The following is an 18,252-nucleotide window of genomic DNA, read 5'->3' as shown; positions in this document are numbered from 1 at the left end:
TGTTACTTTGGAAATGTGGAGCAGAGACCTCCCTTCCCTCCTCCTCAGAACCAGCCCACAAAGTTCTGTGTTGAATGAGATAAAGACAGGGGAAAAAAAAAGCATCTATTGAAATGTATCAGAAATCAGAGCACTTCACAGCTTAAAAAAGAGCTATGTAACTATTTTAAAAAATAATACACAAAGTTAAAAACAATTATCGAAGTTAATGAACGTTTTGTTTTCCCAGGGATTCATGAACAAAAACCATGTTGTTTAGTCCCACTGCATACTAACAAACTGAAAGGATGTCAACAGATTGCTCAGTGGTTAGCCGTTCTATTTTATACATTTTAAATAGTTGGTTTGTGACCCGGAAAAATCAAATAGGTGTAACCAGATATCATCTACAGAGAGAGAGAAAAAAAAGTAGATTATTTGAAGAAAAGCATATATTATCTGTGAAAATACGACCTGTACATCGCTCCATTCCTGTAACCCAGCTAATGTGACAGTGCCATCTACTGAAGTCCCGAAGGACAGACGCTAGAGGCAGCCCTGTCAAAACCTTTTGCTTCTGCTGGCCGTGCACCATAAAAGCACCGTAAAAGCAGCGTTTCATCCCAAAGCGCTCCTCGGAAGCCGAGGCTGCATGCTCTGTCATTACCTCGGTTGTAAACTCTGCCAGAGGCTGTGGGTTTAATGCATACCCATTTTCTCAAGAAAGGGGACTCCTGGGCCTTCCACCCTTTCAAATCCAGTTTTGATGCTGAGCTCTTCCAACTGGCAGGCCTGTGGTAGGGAGAGGAGAGTAAGTGTGGTTTGTTGTGCTTCGAATTGCCTCATACAAGGCAATGTTGTGCCTGAGCTGTGGCTGATCTGCCATCAGTGGTTAGAATACACAGCCTGAGACTTCCTTCCAGTGTGTGGCAGCTTGGGCTGCTGCATGTTCATGAATCCATGAGCAGCTCTTACAGCCCAGAGGGAAAGGATGGCAGGGCTGCAGGTGCCTCATGCTTATGTGTGCTCTGTGGGCCCATCCCTGTCAACTTACCCATTGCTGATCTCTGTACGGTTCGGAACAGAGCCTTTACCAGGCTGTGGAAGTACTGTGTTTGGTGACTCAAGGTTAAGAGATTCTGCTTCCATGGGGTGATGTATTCACAGATGAAGCTTTAAGAAGTGAAATATGCAGGTTACCCCTAGACACTTACTTACTTAGGGAAATTACTTTATGTTTATTCCAGAGTCAGTACAGTAGGATTATACGGTATGAATGAGGCTACCCATGCAGCAAGTGAAAGGATCTGTGAAATCATTCTTCAGACTGTGGGGAGTGAATTCCAAAAGGTCAGTCACATATAACTAATAATATAAATAACTATTCTGTTTTCAGTGGATTTATACCAAGGTAAATTTCAATTCAATGTTTTTTAAGACTATACTAAACTTTTCACTGTTTTGTTGGAGGTGGATTTTAGGACAAAGTTCAGCTAAGGGCTCAAACCGAGACGATGAGGTAATTCAGAGACACATCCACATTTCAGGACTTTATCCAATCCAAACCTGAACTTCTAACTCTTTGTCAGTTCAACTGGGGGGGTGGTGGGGGGTGCGTGTGTAAAGAGGAGACCATGAACTGCAAGAAAACCCCAACTAACAACAGTAAAAAGCCCACAGGCCCAAACCAAAAAACAAAGGGAAAGGAAAATCGTTTTGACGTTTTGTCCATAGAGATACCAGTTCTTATTTTCGCAAGCATTTCTTGCGGGTCTTGCAAATCCAGAATGGGGGCATTTGCTATGCAACATTGGTGTCAAAAGCAGTGAAAAATAATCATGGAAGCACGTGCTTAGGGAGTTTCTCAGACAAAGGCACCAGTCAAGTCTCCTAGGACATTGCCTTCTTCATAACCCAGTTTAATGGTATGGAATTTAAACCTGGAAAAACTTGACGTGTTTTTAGAGTTATAAAACACTCATTCCAAACACAATTTGTCTATATAGACATAGTCTTCCATACAGAACAAGCCCCATTTTTTATAAAATCAAATACATACAATAAAAGTTACCCCTATTCCTGGTATCCTGTAGCTGTAAGAGAGAGAGCAACTTGTAAAGTGCAGCTGGCTTCAGCAGAGCAAGCTCTGAGCTGTGAAAACAAACTAACCATCTGAGGGCATGATGTGGGCCCAGAAAGGAGCTGGAGAACTTTGACGAAATCCACAGGAAATCGCTAATTACAGTGGTCACAAACATACACCAGAATGCTCACCCTGTTGGTTGGTGCAGAGAGGGCTAATGCTGCCATGCTGCTGCGCTATAGAGTCACACAGCGTCAGTTGTGCAGATGCACAGATGTTTGTTCTGCTCTATACATAGATACCGAAGTGCAGAGCTGCTTTCAAATGTGTTTTACTCAGAAATCTTTACAATCAGAGCAGTGTCCAGATGCTTCAGAAGTATTTCTTTAGTAAGAAGTACTGCTGCACAAATGCTTATAGCAGCTTGCTTTGTTTTGGCTGATGCTTTCCTGTGTTCTATAATAAATTGATTTTTACTAATCCATCTCCTGTTCTAATTTCTGAAAAAGCAGCTATGATGGCTTAGGGCAGCAAATTAAATGGCATCAACCCTATTGGATGGTATAAAGCTGAGCTCTTTGCAAACTATAATCGTTGCCCAGTGACTGTGGTAATACCTAATATCCATCTGGTGTCATCCATAAACAGCTATTTTTTAGGGCTGTTGCTCAGAATGGGAGAAGCTTGCTTCACTTTAAATGCACTGGAGTATGGCTTCTTGCTGTGCTAAACATCAAAAAGCATGTTTATGGAGGCAAGCTAGATGTTTACAGTGGCGGCGTGTGGGAGTCCCACTTTAGAGGGAAAAGGAAACGAAGATTGCTCAGTTATCTGGTGCAGAGCTTTGGCAAGAACACCCTCTATTCATGGAATAGCCTTCATTAAAAAGTCCCAGGGTGTTTTTTAGCATTCAAAACCAGTTAAAGGCAGAATCGACCATTAACTGCTACAGTTTTAGTTTAAAGTAGTTCCAGATTTCTACCAGAAGTTGCAGGCTAATTATTTATCAAATAAACTGGCTCCAGTCAGAACTCGGGTACATTCTGTATCAGCTGCACTGTGTAAAGGCTTGATGCAAAATAGAGTCAAGTAAGCAGAAAGCCTCCACTCAGCTTCAGTGGGTTTTAAGCCAGGCCTCAGGAGTGCAAGATGAAGGAAATGAGAAACGTACATTACAAACAGAGCTGTAAATGACAAAGCACTAATTTGCTCCTCCATCTGCGTCTTGCTGAACTAAGAATTAGAAGACTTCTAATTTCTGTTGACAGTTTGCCTTTTCCAAGTGTTTTAGGTCTAGTGTGTGATTTAAACGTCACTCACTTCTTATGGTAGTGGATATTATTTCAAGACTCGTGTGCAGACACTGAACTCAAATTCAAGGAGGATTATGGGTTGTCTTTTAACAGCGAGCTCTCTGGCTGGACGGATGTTACAAACGCAGCTTTGCCTTGTGACCAGTTTTATTTAGTACTTTTGCTAAAAGCTTTTTCAGAGTTATCTTGTGTGAGGAGATTTGCTGATGATGGGAAGAGTGGCATCGTTAATGTGGAGCAGAAGGACGGGGTTCGGTGAAGAGCACTAACGGGGAGCTGAACAACAGAAGCACACAGGGACAGACCCAAGGGTTGCCGAACTCCTGTGGGCAGCTCCCGGCTCATCGGCGGGGCTGGCGGGCACGCTGCTCACTCGCAGCCACCGAGTTAGAGCGGCCACGAACAAGACCAACGTGATGCCTGTGACACACTAGGTCAAGTATTTCCTGTGCAGAGATGAAGGGCCCCGTCCGACGCGCTGAGGAGATCCCCGCGGGGCCGCGCTGCGCCACGCACGCCCCGGGGAGGTGAACCGAAAGAGGAGCAGGATGTACCCGAGGGCTGCGGCCGCCCGGGAGGGCCCGGGGCTCCGCCCGAGGTACAGCGGGGAGGGCGGAGAAGCGGGTGCGAGCTGACGCGGACCCAGGTTTTGGCACGGTTGGAGCCCGCGGGGGGCGGAGAGGCGCAGGCGGCGCTGGGGCGCCAGCGGCAAAATGGAGAGCGCTGAGCCACGGCCGGCGCCGCCCCGCCGTCCCGTTAGAGGCACAGAGCAGCCCCGCCACGGGCAACAAAACTAACGGAAACTCTTTCTGGCAGTCCTGCGCATGCGCTGCGGCGGTAGATGAGCCCCTCTCTGGCGGGGCGCACCGGGATTCGTAGTTCGTCTCGCCGCAGCTCCACGGGTGAGGAAGCGGCAGGGGGACTACAGCTCCCGTCACCCCCCGCAAGGCAGCCCGTCCCGGGCGGCTCTAGTGTGTGTGGGGAGCTGCGGGGCTGCGCGGTGGGGGAGATGCGCGCGGGGCAGCTGCGGCCCGGGGACAGCGGGCGTCTGACGGAGCAGCAGGTGAGGGCGGCGGGACGCGAGTGCCGCCAGCGCTGGGGCCGGGGGTCTGCGCACGGTGCTGAGGGAGCGGGGGCCGGGCCCGCCGCGGCGGGGAAGGGCGGAGGCGGGCTCGGAAAGTTCCTGCCGCGGCAGGAGCGGCGGCGCCGCCGACCCCGGGAGGGCCCTACCCCGGGGGCTGTGAAGGGAGACCCGCCACCGCCCCCCGCGGGGGGGAAGCGCCGTCGCGGCGGCAGCTCCGCCCTGTCGCGGGGGTGCTCCGGGGTGGGGGTGACGGGCCGAGGCCACATCATCTCCGGAGAGCGGCGCCGCAGGGAGCAGTGCCGGCAGGGAGGGCCGCCCAGCGGGGATTTAAACCTGGGAGGGACGGTACGGGGCTGCGTGACTCGCGGCAGGCAGGACGCGTCCCCGCGGTTCCTCCATCGGTGCCGCCCGCGCCGTGGTGGCGGGGAGGCCGCCCGCAGACCTAGCCTGGCACCTGCGGGCGGCCCCGGGACCCGACGGGACCCGGGGAAGCGGCCAGCTCCCGGGAGGGTAATAGGGCGAGAGGAGCCGCTGGGAGCGCGGCTCGGAGCCCGTGCCTCGTGTAGCGCGGGGAAAGGAGGGCGAGTGAAGTGCCAGATGTTGGAGAAGTTGCCTGAAAGCTGCTTGGTTTGGGAGCAGCCCCAAAAGGAAGGGGAGGGTCAGCACTTCTGCGGCGAGAGCAGTCTGGAAAACATAGCCGCGAGTGGTGCGGCAGGCCGAGGCTCAGGTGGGCACGCTTCCTAGCCCGTGTGCCTCTGCTTTTCCAGGTGTAGGGATTATATATGTATCTGAGTACAGAGTCTTAGGATTGAATATAAACTTTGGTATTTGGTGTTCAAAGTCAGTTTGTTTTGTGGGAGGTGTCCCTGCCCATGGCAGGGGGGGTTGGAACTAGATGATGTTAAGGTTCTTTCCAACCCTAATTATTCTATGATTCTGTGACTACAAAGTGAGCAGTTTCTATGGTTTTCCTTTATTAGAAAGATCCATTCTTTCCTATCACGTAGTAAAAGTAAACTGCATAAAAGGCTTGTATGCAGATACTCTTGGTATGAAAGGCTTTGTAAATGCAAATACATCACGCTTTTGGTAAATATAATTAACATTCTCATTAGGCAGCTGTAGGCGAGCTTTCACAGCATGTTTTCACTGGCGAAATTAAACTTACTTAGTATACCCATTAATTTTTTCACATTATGTAGCTTTTCCATTTTCTTTTATATTGCTTAGGTGTTATTGTTTTTTTTAATTCAGATGCCTAAGGGTTTGTGTTTGCTGTCTCTGGTATCTGTGAGAAGTGAGGGAGAGAAGAGCAGTATGTGGAAAGCAAAAGTATCTTCAAGCACAGCTGAAGGCATTGTGAAGCTGTTCTCTTGAGAAAGGTGCTTAAATGTTCCTGTCCTTACTCTTCCTATTTATGACATTCATCTGTATGGTGTTTAGTGTGCTCTTTGAGGCAGAATTTGTGCCTTGAAGACAACTGTGGATACCTGTGCTTAAAATCCAGAAGGTGTCAATTTGTTCTCGCTTCTGGAGTTAGGAATTGTTATCACAGAATCATGAGCTTATTTTCCTTCCAGTACTGCAGTTTGTGTATCTCCCTTTTCTTACCTACTTTTAGAATGCAGTGGTAGTGCAGTTTTGAGTTATTATACTGGTCCATAGCAGGAGTGTGTAATTTAGTAAATGGAATGTTTTACCAGTTATCAGCTTTATTTCTAGTAAGGACGGTTTGTATTGTGTGTGATAAACTGTGGCATTTCTTTGCTAAAATTTCACTTAATTTTAGTGATATTCTTTCTGAGATTTTTATGTATTTATTTTCATGTAAGAGAAGGAAAAACTATGTGAGCTTATTGATTTATTGATGAATTATTATTTATGGATCTATGCTCCTTTAAAACCTGTTAGTGATACGTAGTATCTACAGCCTTGGACTTCTTTTGCTTTCATGGGTAACTTTTTCTGTGCAGAACTTACATGGGGAATCTAAAAATGATTCTTTTCAAGCATTTCAGTTACTCATGCAAAGCTTAAAATCGGTAGCACGGCATCTTGTGACAAGTATTTTGAACCCATACTTACGGAATGATTTATTTTAAAAGGTTGTAGGCAAATTTACTCTTTTAATCAGACATCTGAGCATTAAATTATTTCCTCTCTCCCCCTTCCTCCCTCCCCAGATCCAGTGCTCAGTTGTATGCTGTGCATATCTTCCTGCAGTTAGAGCTTGTCCATATGTTCTTCAGTTGTCTTGAATAAAAGCATTAAAACAGTACCCTGAGGACATGCTGCATAGAGGGTTTTTTGAGGTTTGATGTTACATTTTTTTGGACATTTCAATGCATTTGGTAAATTTCCCTCCCTTCCCACCAGCTTCTCAGTATACACCTATAGAGCAGAGCTGTGGTCTACTCCCTTCCCCCCTTTTTTTTCCCCTCTTAACTGTTAAGTGCTTTGTGCTGCTAAATCACTGCTAATTAAAAGATGTGGTAACATGTTGGGCAGTGTTAATCTGACTTGGCTTGTGTATCATATACAGTGGGAGAACATTTAAGTTCAAGTTACAAGTGCAAACTGTTACGAACATGACATACTTGGTACAAGGAATTGGTGATCCTGCCGACTCGAAGTAGAGTGGTTATGACGTTGCTGTACAATTTTATGCATTTCATGTGAAATAACAGCTTCATCTTTTCTCCTACAGGCAGAGTACAACGTTTCAAAATGCTGGAGATTATCTGGGTGAAGCTAGAGATTACATTGAATGTGATTGTGTCTTCAGACATTCTGCTTCTGCGTTTCATGAGCTAAAGTATTTTAGAAAAATGAAATTGGATAACTTCAAGATCCATGAAGGTAACTGTGTCCTGTGAAGTCAGAGAAGACTTTCTGAAGGAGGAGTAGGCTCATCACATACGTGGACTTCTGTTGTTGCACTTCTTGATTTTATTTTGAAAGGCTATCTACGTGAAGATAAGTCTGCATTTAAGATGTGATCTGTGGAATTAGGTGAATGAGAATACTTTTAATGAGCTGCCAACATTTATTTCCGTCTGGTTCCAGCCTTTTTTTTTTTTTTTAATAGATAAAAATGAAGGACAAATATAAAGCAGCAGAGCTGATGTATTTCTGCGAAGCCTTTATGTAAGCCTCCATTGTCTGGATGTGGTGCTAAAGGACAGGCAATCTGCTTTTGATCAGCTGATTGTAGCTGCAAAAAGATAACCTTTAATTTAACGTAACTTGCAGCTGAAATTATTTTATGCTTTGGCTTGCACAGAATGAAAGGGAAAATTAAGTTTTACTGGTGATTGGTGTTTTACTGAACTAAGAAAGGGAAAATTGCATTATCCTTGTTCTCATTTCAAACCAAGAACTGACAACATATTTTTCTTAGAATTTGACTACTAGGGAGATCTCGGCAGAGTAAAGCAAGTCAGATGTCAGCAAACGACTCTTCTCCCCCATCCTTACAGAAGTTTTCCCCACCAACGTGTCATGCTGCTGCATCACAAACCCCAACGTTGTCTTCAAGTCCCCAGTCGGGGCTCTCCAGTCGACTCTCCAATGGCAGTTTCAGTACCCAGAGCCTCACCAACTCCCGAGGCTCTATGCATGGGGTCTCCTTCCTTCTGCAGATTGGTCTCACGCGTGAGACTGTCACCATTGAAGCTCAGGACCTGTCCCTCTCTGCTGTTAAAGACCTTGTGTGCTCTATAGTTTACCAGAAGGTATGGTATAACATTGCCATGTTCTGCTGATGGCAACAGTTGTTTTGTAACAGACTGCTTAGTAATAATGCTGTGTGACTGGAATATGCTAAGAAGTTTGGTACAGTGACAAAGATCCATGTTAGATGCTTGCAGTTATGCACAAAGATATTTTCGAGCTCCCAAGACATGTAAAAGGAGAAGACCTGCTTGTTACTTTCTTGCTTGTGATAAGCTAGTAAAAGATGTAGTAGTGAAATTTTTGAAAGAGTTAGTTTTCACAATATGAAGAGTCTGTTTTTTCCCTTCAGTGATTGTCACCACTATCTTAGGTTTTTACTTACTATTAAGGAGTGTTCTTGGAACCCTATAGCCAGCTATAAAGAAAGGACGAGTTGTGGCTACAGAAACAAGCTGCAAGATCCTAGCTTTTCTTTGCGTTTCTAGTTAATAATTAAAACTCCCACCAAACAGCTACTGCTGTATTTTTTCCATAATACGTGCATTACTCTTTTATGAGAGGACTTTTATTGGTATAGTTTCTATTAAGAGGGAGTTGACCAAGAAGTAAAAAACCCGTTAGCATGCTTTTCAGATGTATCTTTGAGCTGTTGCAGGTTCTGACTCCTTGGGAAGGAAATAACATTGATCTTGCTGTTTTTGCATCCAAGTTTTGTCTTTTGTTAGGTTAGGTATTTTAGACTTTACTAAGCAACCTGAAAAGCAGTTAACATTATTTCTTAACCTAATTAAGAAATAATTACTCTTTTCCCTCAGGGCTAGGGGTGGATGAGGGAGGGAGTGAGAGGTAGTTTTATTTTGTGGGGAATTGTTTTCTCTATGTCTTTCATTGTTGTGATTGCTGTTTATGGTTGATCAGTTTTATTAGATGATTCTTTTTTACATAGTGGCTTTCAAGCATAAATGCAAACATTATGTGAGCTTTCATTTGCATATGTTTGTGTATTTTTTTCCCCCACCTTAGAACTTAGTGCATCTTTATTTTCAAACTAGCTGGCAAGCAAGATGATTTCATAATAACTTTGTAGGCTACCAAAACGTAGTTCAGCATATTAGTTTCAGAAAAGACAAGTTATTTGGGTCAAGGCTTTTATTTATTTTTTTTTCTCTGTACCATGCATGTTAGGTGCACTGTTTTGCAGCCATTTTAGGGACCGCTTTTTCTTTCTGCATCAACTTCTCTTTGCATCTGCGTATTTCCTGTCTTCTTAAAGAAAGATGAAAACATTCATGCTCATTTTTCTTTTTCCTTTCTGTTCTTTTGGGAGGCTCAGCTAAAAGTTTAACTTCAGTTCTTGTTATACCTCAAGAAATACCTTATATGCTGAGCCTTAATGTACTGCAGAATTGATGAGGATTTCAGGATCAGTTGTCCTCTTTTGTCTGTCTTTGATTCAGTGTATGCTGTCCTGCGGCTGATGCTACTAATAAATGACTGCTCAGTGAGAACATGTTTGCGGGCAGCAAACTGATCAGGAAACAACCTTATGTGTGGTGGATTCATCTTTCATAAGTAGTTTTGCAGCCCGTGCACAAATGGCAGTATCCTCGCTCCACCCTCTATTTGACAGCAGCAATAAGTCCTGCCTGAACTTCTTTTTTCAGAAAAGTAACTTTATATGTAGCTATTTCTTCCCCCCCCCCCCCCCCCCCCCCCCCCCCCCGGGGAGAAATTAATCAGCTGGAAGGAAAACAGTCTAGCAAAAACCTGTGTTGGAGAGCAGTTTAGTACTGTGTAATAAATGAGTACTGTATAATTAATAAGTAGTGCTTACCTAATGTGTTTTCACAGCTCTTTCTCTATTGGTAGTCTTGCTGTACTGTTGATGGTCAGTTGTGTTTCCTGATCAGACACTGCTGTTGCATGTAGTTTGTTCAGGTTTTGCAGAAGGGTAATTAAAAGTAGCATCAGAAGAACTGAAACTAAAGAGGCATGTGTCTGCAAGGAGAACAAGATGAGTAATGCAAATATTTGACGTATCTTTTAGCTCTGCTAAAACCTTCTAAATGTGAGCAGAGGAGCAAAAACTTTTTCCGTGTTTAAAGTTAAATTTGGGGAGCTATGTTGGGGACGATGTGTATTGGAATGCTTAATAGAAGTCCTCAGGAAACACAAGTTTTAGATTGAGACTATAACTATGAATCTTCTGAAGCATCTGTCTTCTCTGTTCATTCCTTATCCAGATTGCTGTATATTAAAGTACCAGACATACAGTTCTCAGGGGGAGTCTGAAGATGAACTAAAGCATGAACAGAAATGACTGCTGCTGGAATAGAGGGAGGTGTTTAGAAGCAGAAAAATATGTAGCATAAGTTGCACACAGACAGTGTGTGACCTTGCACAGTGATCAGATATTTCAGAGGCAAGTTCATAATCCTGTTTCGTGTTTAAATGCTGTTTCTTCATTCCTCACATGAGAGGACATGAAGTAGAACATCGGGTTTACTGGCTTAAAACTAGAATCTCGTGTGTGGTGATGCTCCACTGCCTGCAGACTGAGAATTATTTAGTACAGGGTACTATAAATGCTTTATTCTAGCTTATTTTTTTGTTCTAGCTAAAGTAATAGCTATAAATGAAAAACTTTTGGTTGTTCAGTGCTATTACTTGTATAGTGTCAGTACCTGCAAGATATGCTGTGCTTTTTTCTCTGAAACTTTACTGTCATTATTCTGAAACTACCCTTATCTGCCTTTTTCATCTACAAACCTGTCCTTCATCCTTTTCATTTTCAGTCGTACTCAGCATCCTTCTTCTCGGCTTTTTCTCCAGTGCTTTTCTGCATTTTGCTTTCCTACCTTAGGATGCTTGCTTGAAATTCTTTCAATCCTTTCTAACCATTGTCTTCTCTTTGACTTGAGTACTGACATGCTGTTTACCCGTACAGTCTGTTTCTTAATCTCCCAAACTCGTTTTCCTTTTAATACTTCACTGAACTCAACCAAATGATCACCACTTGGCAAAGTCAAAGGGGTATTTCTTAAGTCTTCCTGATTAATAAGCCTTTCTCAGATTTTTCTTCTGTATTTTCATAACATAGTCCTCTCATATGTCTTAGATTTAAAGGAAAAAAAAAAAGACTAGCCAAAATTATTTTCTCACTCTTCTTTCTCTGCCCTTATATATTTCTAGTTTTCATTCCTGTTTGATGCACTTGTTTCCTCTCTTTTATCTTTTTTTCTCGTCAAACTTGATCCAACATGGTATTTTGTAGTCTATTTTGTGTCTTGTTTAGTTCACTTCCAACAGATATTGTTCCTTCTGTGGCCCACCAGTTCAGGTTTGCTCTTCAACCTTCTTCACAAAGTTTTTACAATCCTGCTATTGCTGAACCTTCCATATGTCGTATGTTGGTTTTTAATTTCTTTTTTCAAAGTAGTCTCAAAATTGTGTTGCTTATGTGCAGGTGTGAAAACCTTATCTAGCAACTCTTGATTTTGTTTTGTTTCTGGTAACTTTAGTATGTTTGTTGTCTTTGCTTTTACTAGCAGTAATATTTTTGTTGTTTTTTCTTCATCCTAATATGATCACTCTCAGCTGCACATGTAATTGGCTATCAACACCAAATTCATGATTGTGAAATTTCTGCTTGATTACTGGCTTTCTTTGTGCTTCTCTGTTCTTTCATCTTATTTTTTGGCTGTTTTTTCCATGTTGGGTTTTCTTGGGTCGTCTGTCTTTCTGTAGGCAACGAATGTCTTTTTACCTTAAATACTTTCTCCTGTCTCAACAGTACTTATGCTTTCTTAGTAGTCTTAATTCCCTGGTTGTTTCCCCCCACATTATGCTGCTTTGATTTGCCTGAATTCAGGCCTTAATTTGTCAATAGTCACTTACATGGACTGAACATGTACACACTCATGTTTATTTGTTTATGGCTCTGAACTGTGTAAGTTGTTCAGAACACAATCGCTGTGTTTAAAAGGGGTTAAATTTTGCATATTACACCTGCTTGTGTGTCTTTCTACTGTTTCTGTAGTTTCATACGTTCATCATTTTTGCAAATGTTGTAGTCCTGGTACATTGTATTCCCTGGCCAAAATTTGAATAATCTGAATTGAATGTGATCCTGTTGGTATGTGTGCACTTTTTTGATAGTCCTGCCCTACTATTTTAATTAGACAAGGTAAGATTTCATTTTCCATAGTTGGAATGTGACTGAGATCCTTGGATTTTTTGACAAACCAGCCAGTTTCCCTTACAAATTGAATACACTGTGGCAGAAGGGGAAGGAAGGTTAGATGTGATCAAATATTTTGCTTTGATAATCAGGGGAAAAAAGCCTGAAATGAAGAACATGCAAATACATCTGTAGAATTTTCTAACCAAGAGACAATTAGCTGTATTATCTGTATACCTAAGAACTCAAGTTTTAATGTGGCTGAATTGAAGTAGTTCGGATAGCTAGCTAGAAGGGGGGCAAATTTATTTTAAAGTACTTTAAGGTGTCACATTGTGCAAAGACCAAAACATGTGAAATGAGTATGAGCTGTCTTCCAAAGGTTTGGGTGCTGTCATGGTAATGGCCATCTAACTAAATTGTGACAAATGTGTTGACTTGAAGCTTCATATGATTTTTCAAGTGTTAGTGGATGTTTTATTAATAAAATAATGAGAAGAGAGTCATGTTACAAAGTTCATGTTACAGTCTGGCCATATTACAAATAGATCTCTATAACTCTTGCAGTAGCAGCTTAATTTGGTGTAATTAATAGGTTACAGTAGTGCAGCTCTCCTTCGGGGTTTTTCTCTAGGTTAAGCTTGTAGTTCACGGTACTTACTTTTGAATGTGTCTAAAACTGTGTTTTGTGTTCATCAGCTGTGCTCCAATCTATTTTTCCTTTTGTTGGTCTGCCTTCTTGGTTTTTCATCTGTTTCCTTCTTACGGGCTAAGTAAGCCAACAGAGTAATGGAGAGTTGAGGTACGAAAAGCAAATGTGCCTGTGAGAAGGGGGAGCTGGGGAGTACAAGGGGCATGGATATGTTATGTGTTGGGCAGGTTAGCATTTCCAGTGAGGTGTTAGGTTTATATGCTGGAAAAAAACTAGCCAAGCAGTAGTCCAAGTATGTCTGTACTGAGGCATCTGGTGAGGGAAAGATCTCATGTAATGTGTTTGAAACTAATTCTCTGTGTGATAATGTGATTTGGCACATTATTCTAAAGAGTGGGAGTGAATAGCTGGGTAGGGATGCAGGGTAATAGATTGGAGTGATTTCAGTGAGCGAAGAGACTTTCCATGGTATTGGGTGTTTCGCACCATTAGACTCTGGAATTAGCTTTCGGTGGTTTGAAGCATTTGTTTTGAGTTAGGATGGGTCATGAGATATTGGACCTTGAAACAATATCCTCCTACGCTTTTCCCTAGTGTGAGTTTTTGGCGACTGGTCCAGAACTTTGTAAAGTAAGTCCTGGAACTTGAAGTAGAGGGATTTTGCAGTTTCTGCCAAGATAGAAAGAAGCCTCAGTTGTATTTTGCTCCAGCAATACTGGCCGCTGTATATTGAGTTCTTCTGGGTGAAAAGAACGATGTAATGCACTATCCATTAAAATGAGACATGCTGTAATACTTACAGTATAAACAGTCTAGGTAACACCAATTGGTTTTCCTCAGTGTAACTGCAATAATGCTCTAGTAGTGTTACTTGTGCAAGTGCAAATGGGTTGCCTATATTCTTTACCTAAGTAGTTGATACTGGTGTACCAGAGATGCATTTTGGCACAGTCTGTTACATAAGTAGTCTTCCTGCAAGTGATTTCCTGTAGTTAGATGCTTTTTTGGAACTGTTAACACTGGGAACGGTCTCCGTTTTGCTTTTAGGAAATATAGTAATACTGGGATTAGCCATTTATATGGTCTGAGTCACTGTGCACATACTTTGGGTTTTTATGCAGGAAAGTAATAGCTGTATTAATCCCATAAGATGAAACAAACTTCAAAAAATTCTGCTCTGAGTTCTGTTTTCAAGTTTACGTTATGGGCTCTTAACACTTCAAAGGAACTGGATAGTGTTCTTCCTTAACAGCTTCATGTAACTGAGCGTAAGGAAGGCTATAAAAGCTGTACTTTGCTGCAGTACAAGAGAGAAAAATTTGGTAGTGTACAACTTGAACATAGTTTAAGCTTTGCGTAAAATTTCTGTTAAAAGATACCACTTGACATAAACCCCTTGTTAATCGATGAGGTTATTGTTGGCCAGGAGTCCGCACATAGCCTTCTGGCTAAGGTGCTAGCAAGGAATGCTGTATTCCCGAATGTGCCGGGGAGCGGAAGAGCGAGCAGGGCGCTGCAGTGTGTGAGGAGCCAAGCTGCCTGCACAGCTCCCCCATGGAAGCCTGGCCAAGTGCCTTAGACACAGGCTGTGGCGGGCCACCTGCAGCTCATCAGGACCGGCCGCATGGAGGGCAGCCAGCCAGTGCTTCCAGTGCCCACACAGGACTCCAGTGGGGGCAGAGCAGAGTCTGAGCTGAAGTGTGTGGAAAGGAGTGGTCAGACAGGCATCTTTCTGTTGGGGTCTGTGCTTTAATCACAGGGGAATCTTGGGGTGAAGTGTGTGTGGAAGGGTGGGACTTGTTCATCAAACTTGAAAAGTTTATTTAGGGACGACTGAATCCAACAGCCTCCTGGCAGAGATGAGGCTGCAACAGCTCCATGCCCAGGTCTAGCCAGCAGCAAGACTGACCGTGTATTCCCAGCACGCACAGGCACTTGGATACCAGTGTACAACTTGGATGGAGGTGCGCAACACATACGTGTGGACACAAAGGTCAACACAGGCAGACACACAGCACTTGCATTAACACAGACAGTGCCAATGGTCTTGTACTGTACCTTCCTCTGGTGGTTCAGCTTGAAGGTTGGTTAGTGGAAAGACACACAAACAAAACCCCCAACAGAAAAACACCACCACCAAAAAAGTGGATGCCCCCAGCAGCTAGGCTCAGGTACTCTCAGGCCCAGTAGGTGCTGCTTGATCTGATCTTTCTAGATGCACCTTGGTTGAATACCCAGTTGGCACCTGGATATTCAAGCTCTTGACTTTACTCACTCTAGTCTCTCCAGTTGCTGGCACCATTGACGCCACATGGGTCTTGTGATCTGACTCCAGTTTGCTGGCACTCAGACCTGCCCCCCTGTACACACACGTGTGCTCAAAACGAGAACCCATCCTCCAGGAAAATACTTAGAAATGGAATTTAATGAAAAGATAGGACAGATGGTGCTGATGAGGCACAGGGCCTGACCAGACAATTGTTCTGGTGAGAACAATCTTTTAGGAGGTTAACCATTGCATTACAGTTACAAAACCAGACAACCTTTCACAGTCATTTCATCCATGTGTATGTATACTACTTGTGAGAGAAGAGGGCAGTAAAATATGTCACTACGGTATCATAAGCATTCACAGTACACAGCTTAAAAGGTCAGTTTTACTTAACATGGAACCAAAGGAGGGTGTTGATGCCAGCAGTTCTAATGGTCTATAATAGATGATTTTGCTTTTTTTTTTTTTTTTTTTAACAAGACTTTTATTCTGTAACAATTCATTTAGCCTTTGTGTGGAAAACCAAATCTTAATTATAGGCATTATACTGTTGTTTACAAACTTTGGAATTAATGTTGATGCTGCTTTCTACGGAATGTAATGTCTCATATTTTATATTATTACACTTGATATCACGAAAAGGATTTGAGTATCTATAAGCTTTGTATATTATCTAATGCTTTTTAGTCGCCAAAATTAATGGTATGTTTAAGACATTTTAGTAAGTCCCAGATTTTTACATTAGAATGGATAAATGCACATGCAAAATGCATATGGTCATGGTATTTAAAGTAAGTACTTGGTATGTGATTATGTGACCTCTGGTTACTGGGGCAGAGGATTATGTGTAGGGATGTTCTGGCAGCTGCGTTATAGGTTTATGGTCTCAGAGACTGGAAAAAAGAGAAACAAAGACACATCTTATCCAATGAGAGAGACTTAAAGACTTAAAGCTGTGAAATAATTCAGAGGTTCCTTAAAATCTGTGGTAAGTGGTTCTGTAAACTTGATACAGCGGATGAGTATACTGAAACATAATATGATAACAGTGCTTGCAGGTAATTCCAGGTGACCTAAGGAATTTTAAGCAATAGGATTTTATTGTATAAAGATTTAAAAAGCATCTGGTTTAGGGGACTATAATGATACTGTCATATCTGTGCTGTCATGGATACTGTACAGAGTGTATGAGAGTGTCAGATTGAAGTAGGGAACCTAAGAGTAAGCTGGGAGACAGAGGAAGCAGCTTGCTGCTTTGGCGTCAGCCCAGTTAATCAGTTTCTTTCTTCTGTGGATAAAATATCTACTGGTGTCAGTATAATTTCATCAGGTCTGACTTTTCCTTTTGCATGGCTTAAATGGCACAAGTTCTGCCTCTCTTAGTGACTGTCCATGCAGATTTTATGCTTTCCAGAGCATGGGGATTCTTCAGCATTATGTGCAATGCAGATGTGTAGGGTTTGCACACCAGAACAGAGAAAGCCAGCTTAGTATTTTGGATAAAATTGCTACTGGAAAGAGGAAATTGTTTTCTCTCTGAGTGGGAAGGGAGTGTGAAAACAATGGGCGTGACTGATACCTTCATTATGTCTTTGATTTGGTAGAAACAAGTCTTTGACTACCTCAGTTAAGAACAATTAATATACCATAAGCTTCATGCAGTTTAGACCCTGCTACTTAGCGACTGTTTAAGATCTAAATTACCAAAGCGTAGTTTGTTACCTAATTAAATGAAAATTTGTGGTGTGCTTTTTCATGTTTTTCCCCCGTATTATTCCTGTGTGTGTTCCCACTATGAGTTTTAAGCAAAAAGGCCAAAGGAGCTGGTTGATTCCTAGTCATTCCTCTGAGAGTCTATTGCTGCTCATTTTTTCCCTCTATGAACTATTTGCTTTAAACTTTTCATTTTATGAAGTTTTACTCGCACTTGACAATATTTTGAAGAGTGGGGAAAATACAGTCTGAGGAAGCTATTCTCAGTGAAGTGTACAGGGAAATGATGTGTTACTTAGCCTATCTATTCCCCACGTGGATTTGCAGAATTAATCTTCTGTCCATGCATGGAATCAAGTTTTCCTTTTCTTGCACCTGTGGATGTAAACAGTTGTAGAACAATGACATGGAGCCTCTTTTGGCTTGTCTCTCAAGAATACTGTGGCAGGTGCTGATGGAATGTCTCAAGCTGAATACCTGCCTGACCAGAATGTCTGAAATAAACCTTACAGGTGCTGGTGTGTGAGTTAGATCTGCATTGGCTTTCATGTGCCAGACTGATTATGCAGGTCTGAGAGACTGAAAACCCAAAGAAACAGAAACTCTTAACACTTTTTCTTTTCAGGTTTGAAAAAAAGTGTCACTTTTGGTTGGGGGGGAAAGGGGAAGAAGTTGGTATTGATGGGTCTACAGGTTTTGTTTTGGTGTGGAATATTTTTCAGTTTTTGTTTGTTTCCTTATGCTACATTTCAGTACAGAAAATGTTTCAATTCCTCAAAAATAAGCAGATCAGTTTTGTTTTCATGGAACACTTAAAAATCTCAAGTTCTGTAGCTGTTACTAGAAACATTTATGGATAGGATTATCGGACAGCATGTGTTAATTTAGAGTTTGCTTTCTATTGCAGTTCCCAGAGTGTGGTTTCTTTGGCATGTATGACAAAATTCTCCTTTTCCGCCATGACCTGAACTCTGATAATATTTTGCAACGAATTACATCAGCAGAAGAGATACATGAGGGAGATCTTGTTGAGGTTGTGCTCTCTGGTAGGTATTGTTGTAATAGTGAACAGTGCTTTATTCAACAGATAATATGAAACAGGACTTTATGGAAAACAATTATCATGCCTTCAGGTCTTTGACTTGAATCTCATACTGAATAACTGGTTTGGGTTAAAGGTTTCGAAGAAAATACAAGTGGTACTGATGCTTCAGTACTGAATTTTGTTAGTTTCATTGTCATGTTTTAATCTTCAGATTTATTATTATAAATAAATCTGAATTATTAGATTTACAATAATT

General features: G+C 42.3%; 1 protein-coding gene across 6 annotated transcripts in view; it reads left to right on the top strand.

Annotated features, from left to right (window-relative positions):
• The first annotated feature begins 3,932 nt into the window (after nt 1–3,932).
• The window catches only part of PRKD3 (protein kinase D3), a 44,581-nt gene continuing 30,261 nt past the window's right edge, over nt 3,933–18,252 (top strand). The window contains exons 1-4 of one of the 6 annotated variants that reach the window (XM_065680103.1): nt 4,342–4,438; nt 7,167–7,318; nt 7,860–8,193; nt 17,859–17,997. In XM_065680103.1, the coding sequence (XP_065536175.1) occupies nt 7,903–8,193; nt 17,859–17,997 (430 nt within the window). In that variant the 5' untranslated portion in view covers nt 4,342–4,438; nt 7,167–7,318; nt 7,860–7,902. Of the gene's footprint in view, nt 3,974–4,183; nt 4,278–4,341; nt 4,439–5,121; nt 5,187–5,781; nt 5,842–7,166; nt 8,194–17,858; nt 17,998–18,252 lie in introns of those variants that run through there. The other 5 variants (XM_065680100.1, XM_065680099.1, XM_065680098.1 and 2 more) reach the window with 5 other exon arrangements.

This window comes from Lathamus discolor, chromosome 5 (genome assembly GCF_037157495.1).
Source record: "Lathamus discolor isolate bLatDis1 chromosome 5, bLatDis1.hap1, whole genome shotgun sequence".
Taxonomy (NCBI): Eukaryota; Metazoa; Chordata; class Aves; order Psittaciformes; family Psittacidae; genus Lathamus; species Lathamus discolor.
Note: the sequence above shows the minus strand (reverse complement) of the source record. Positions and strands in the feature narration are given on the sequence as shown.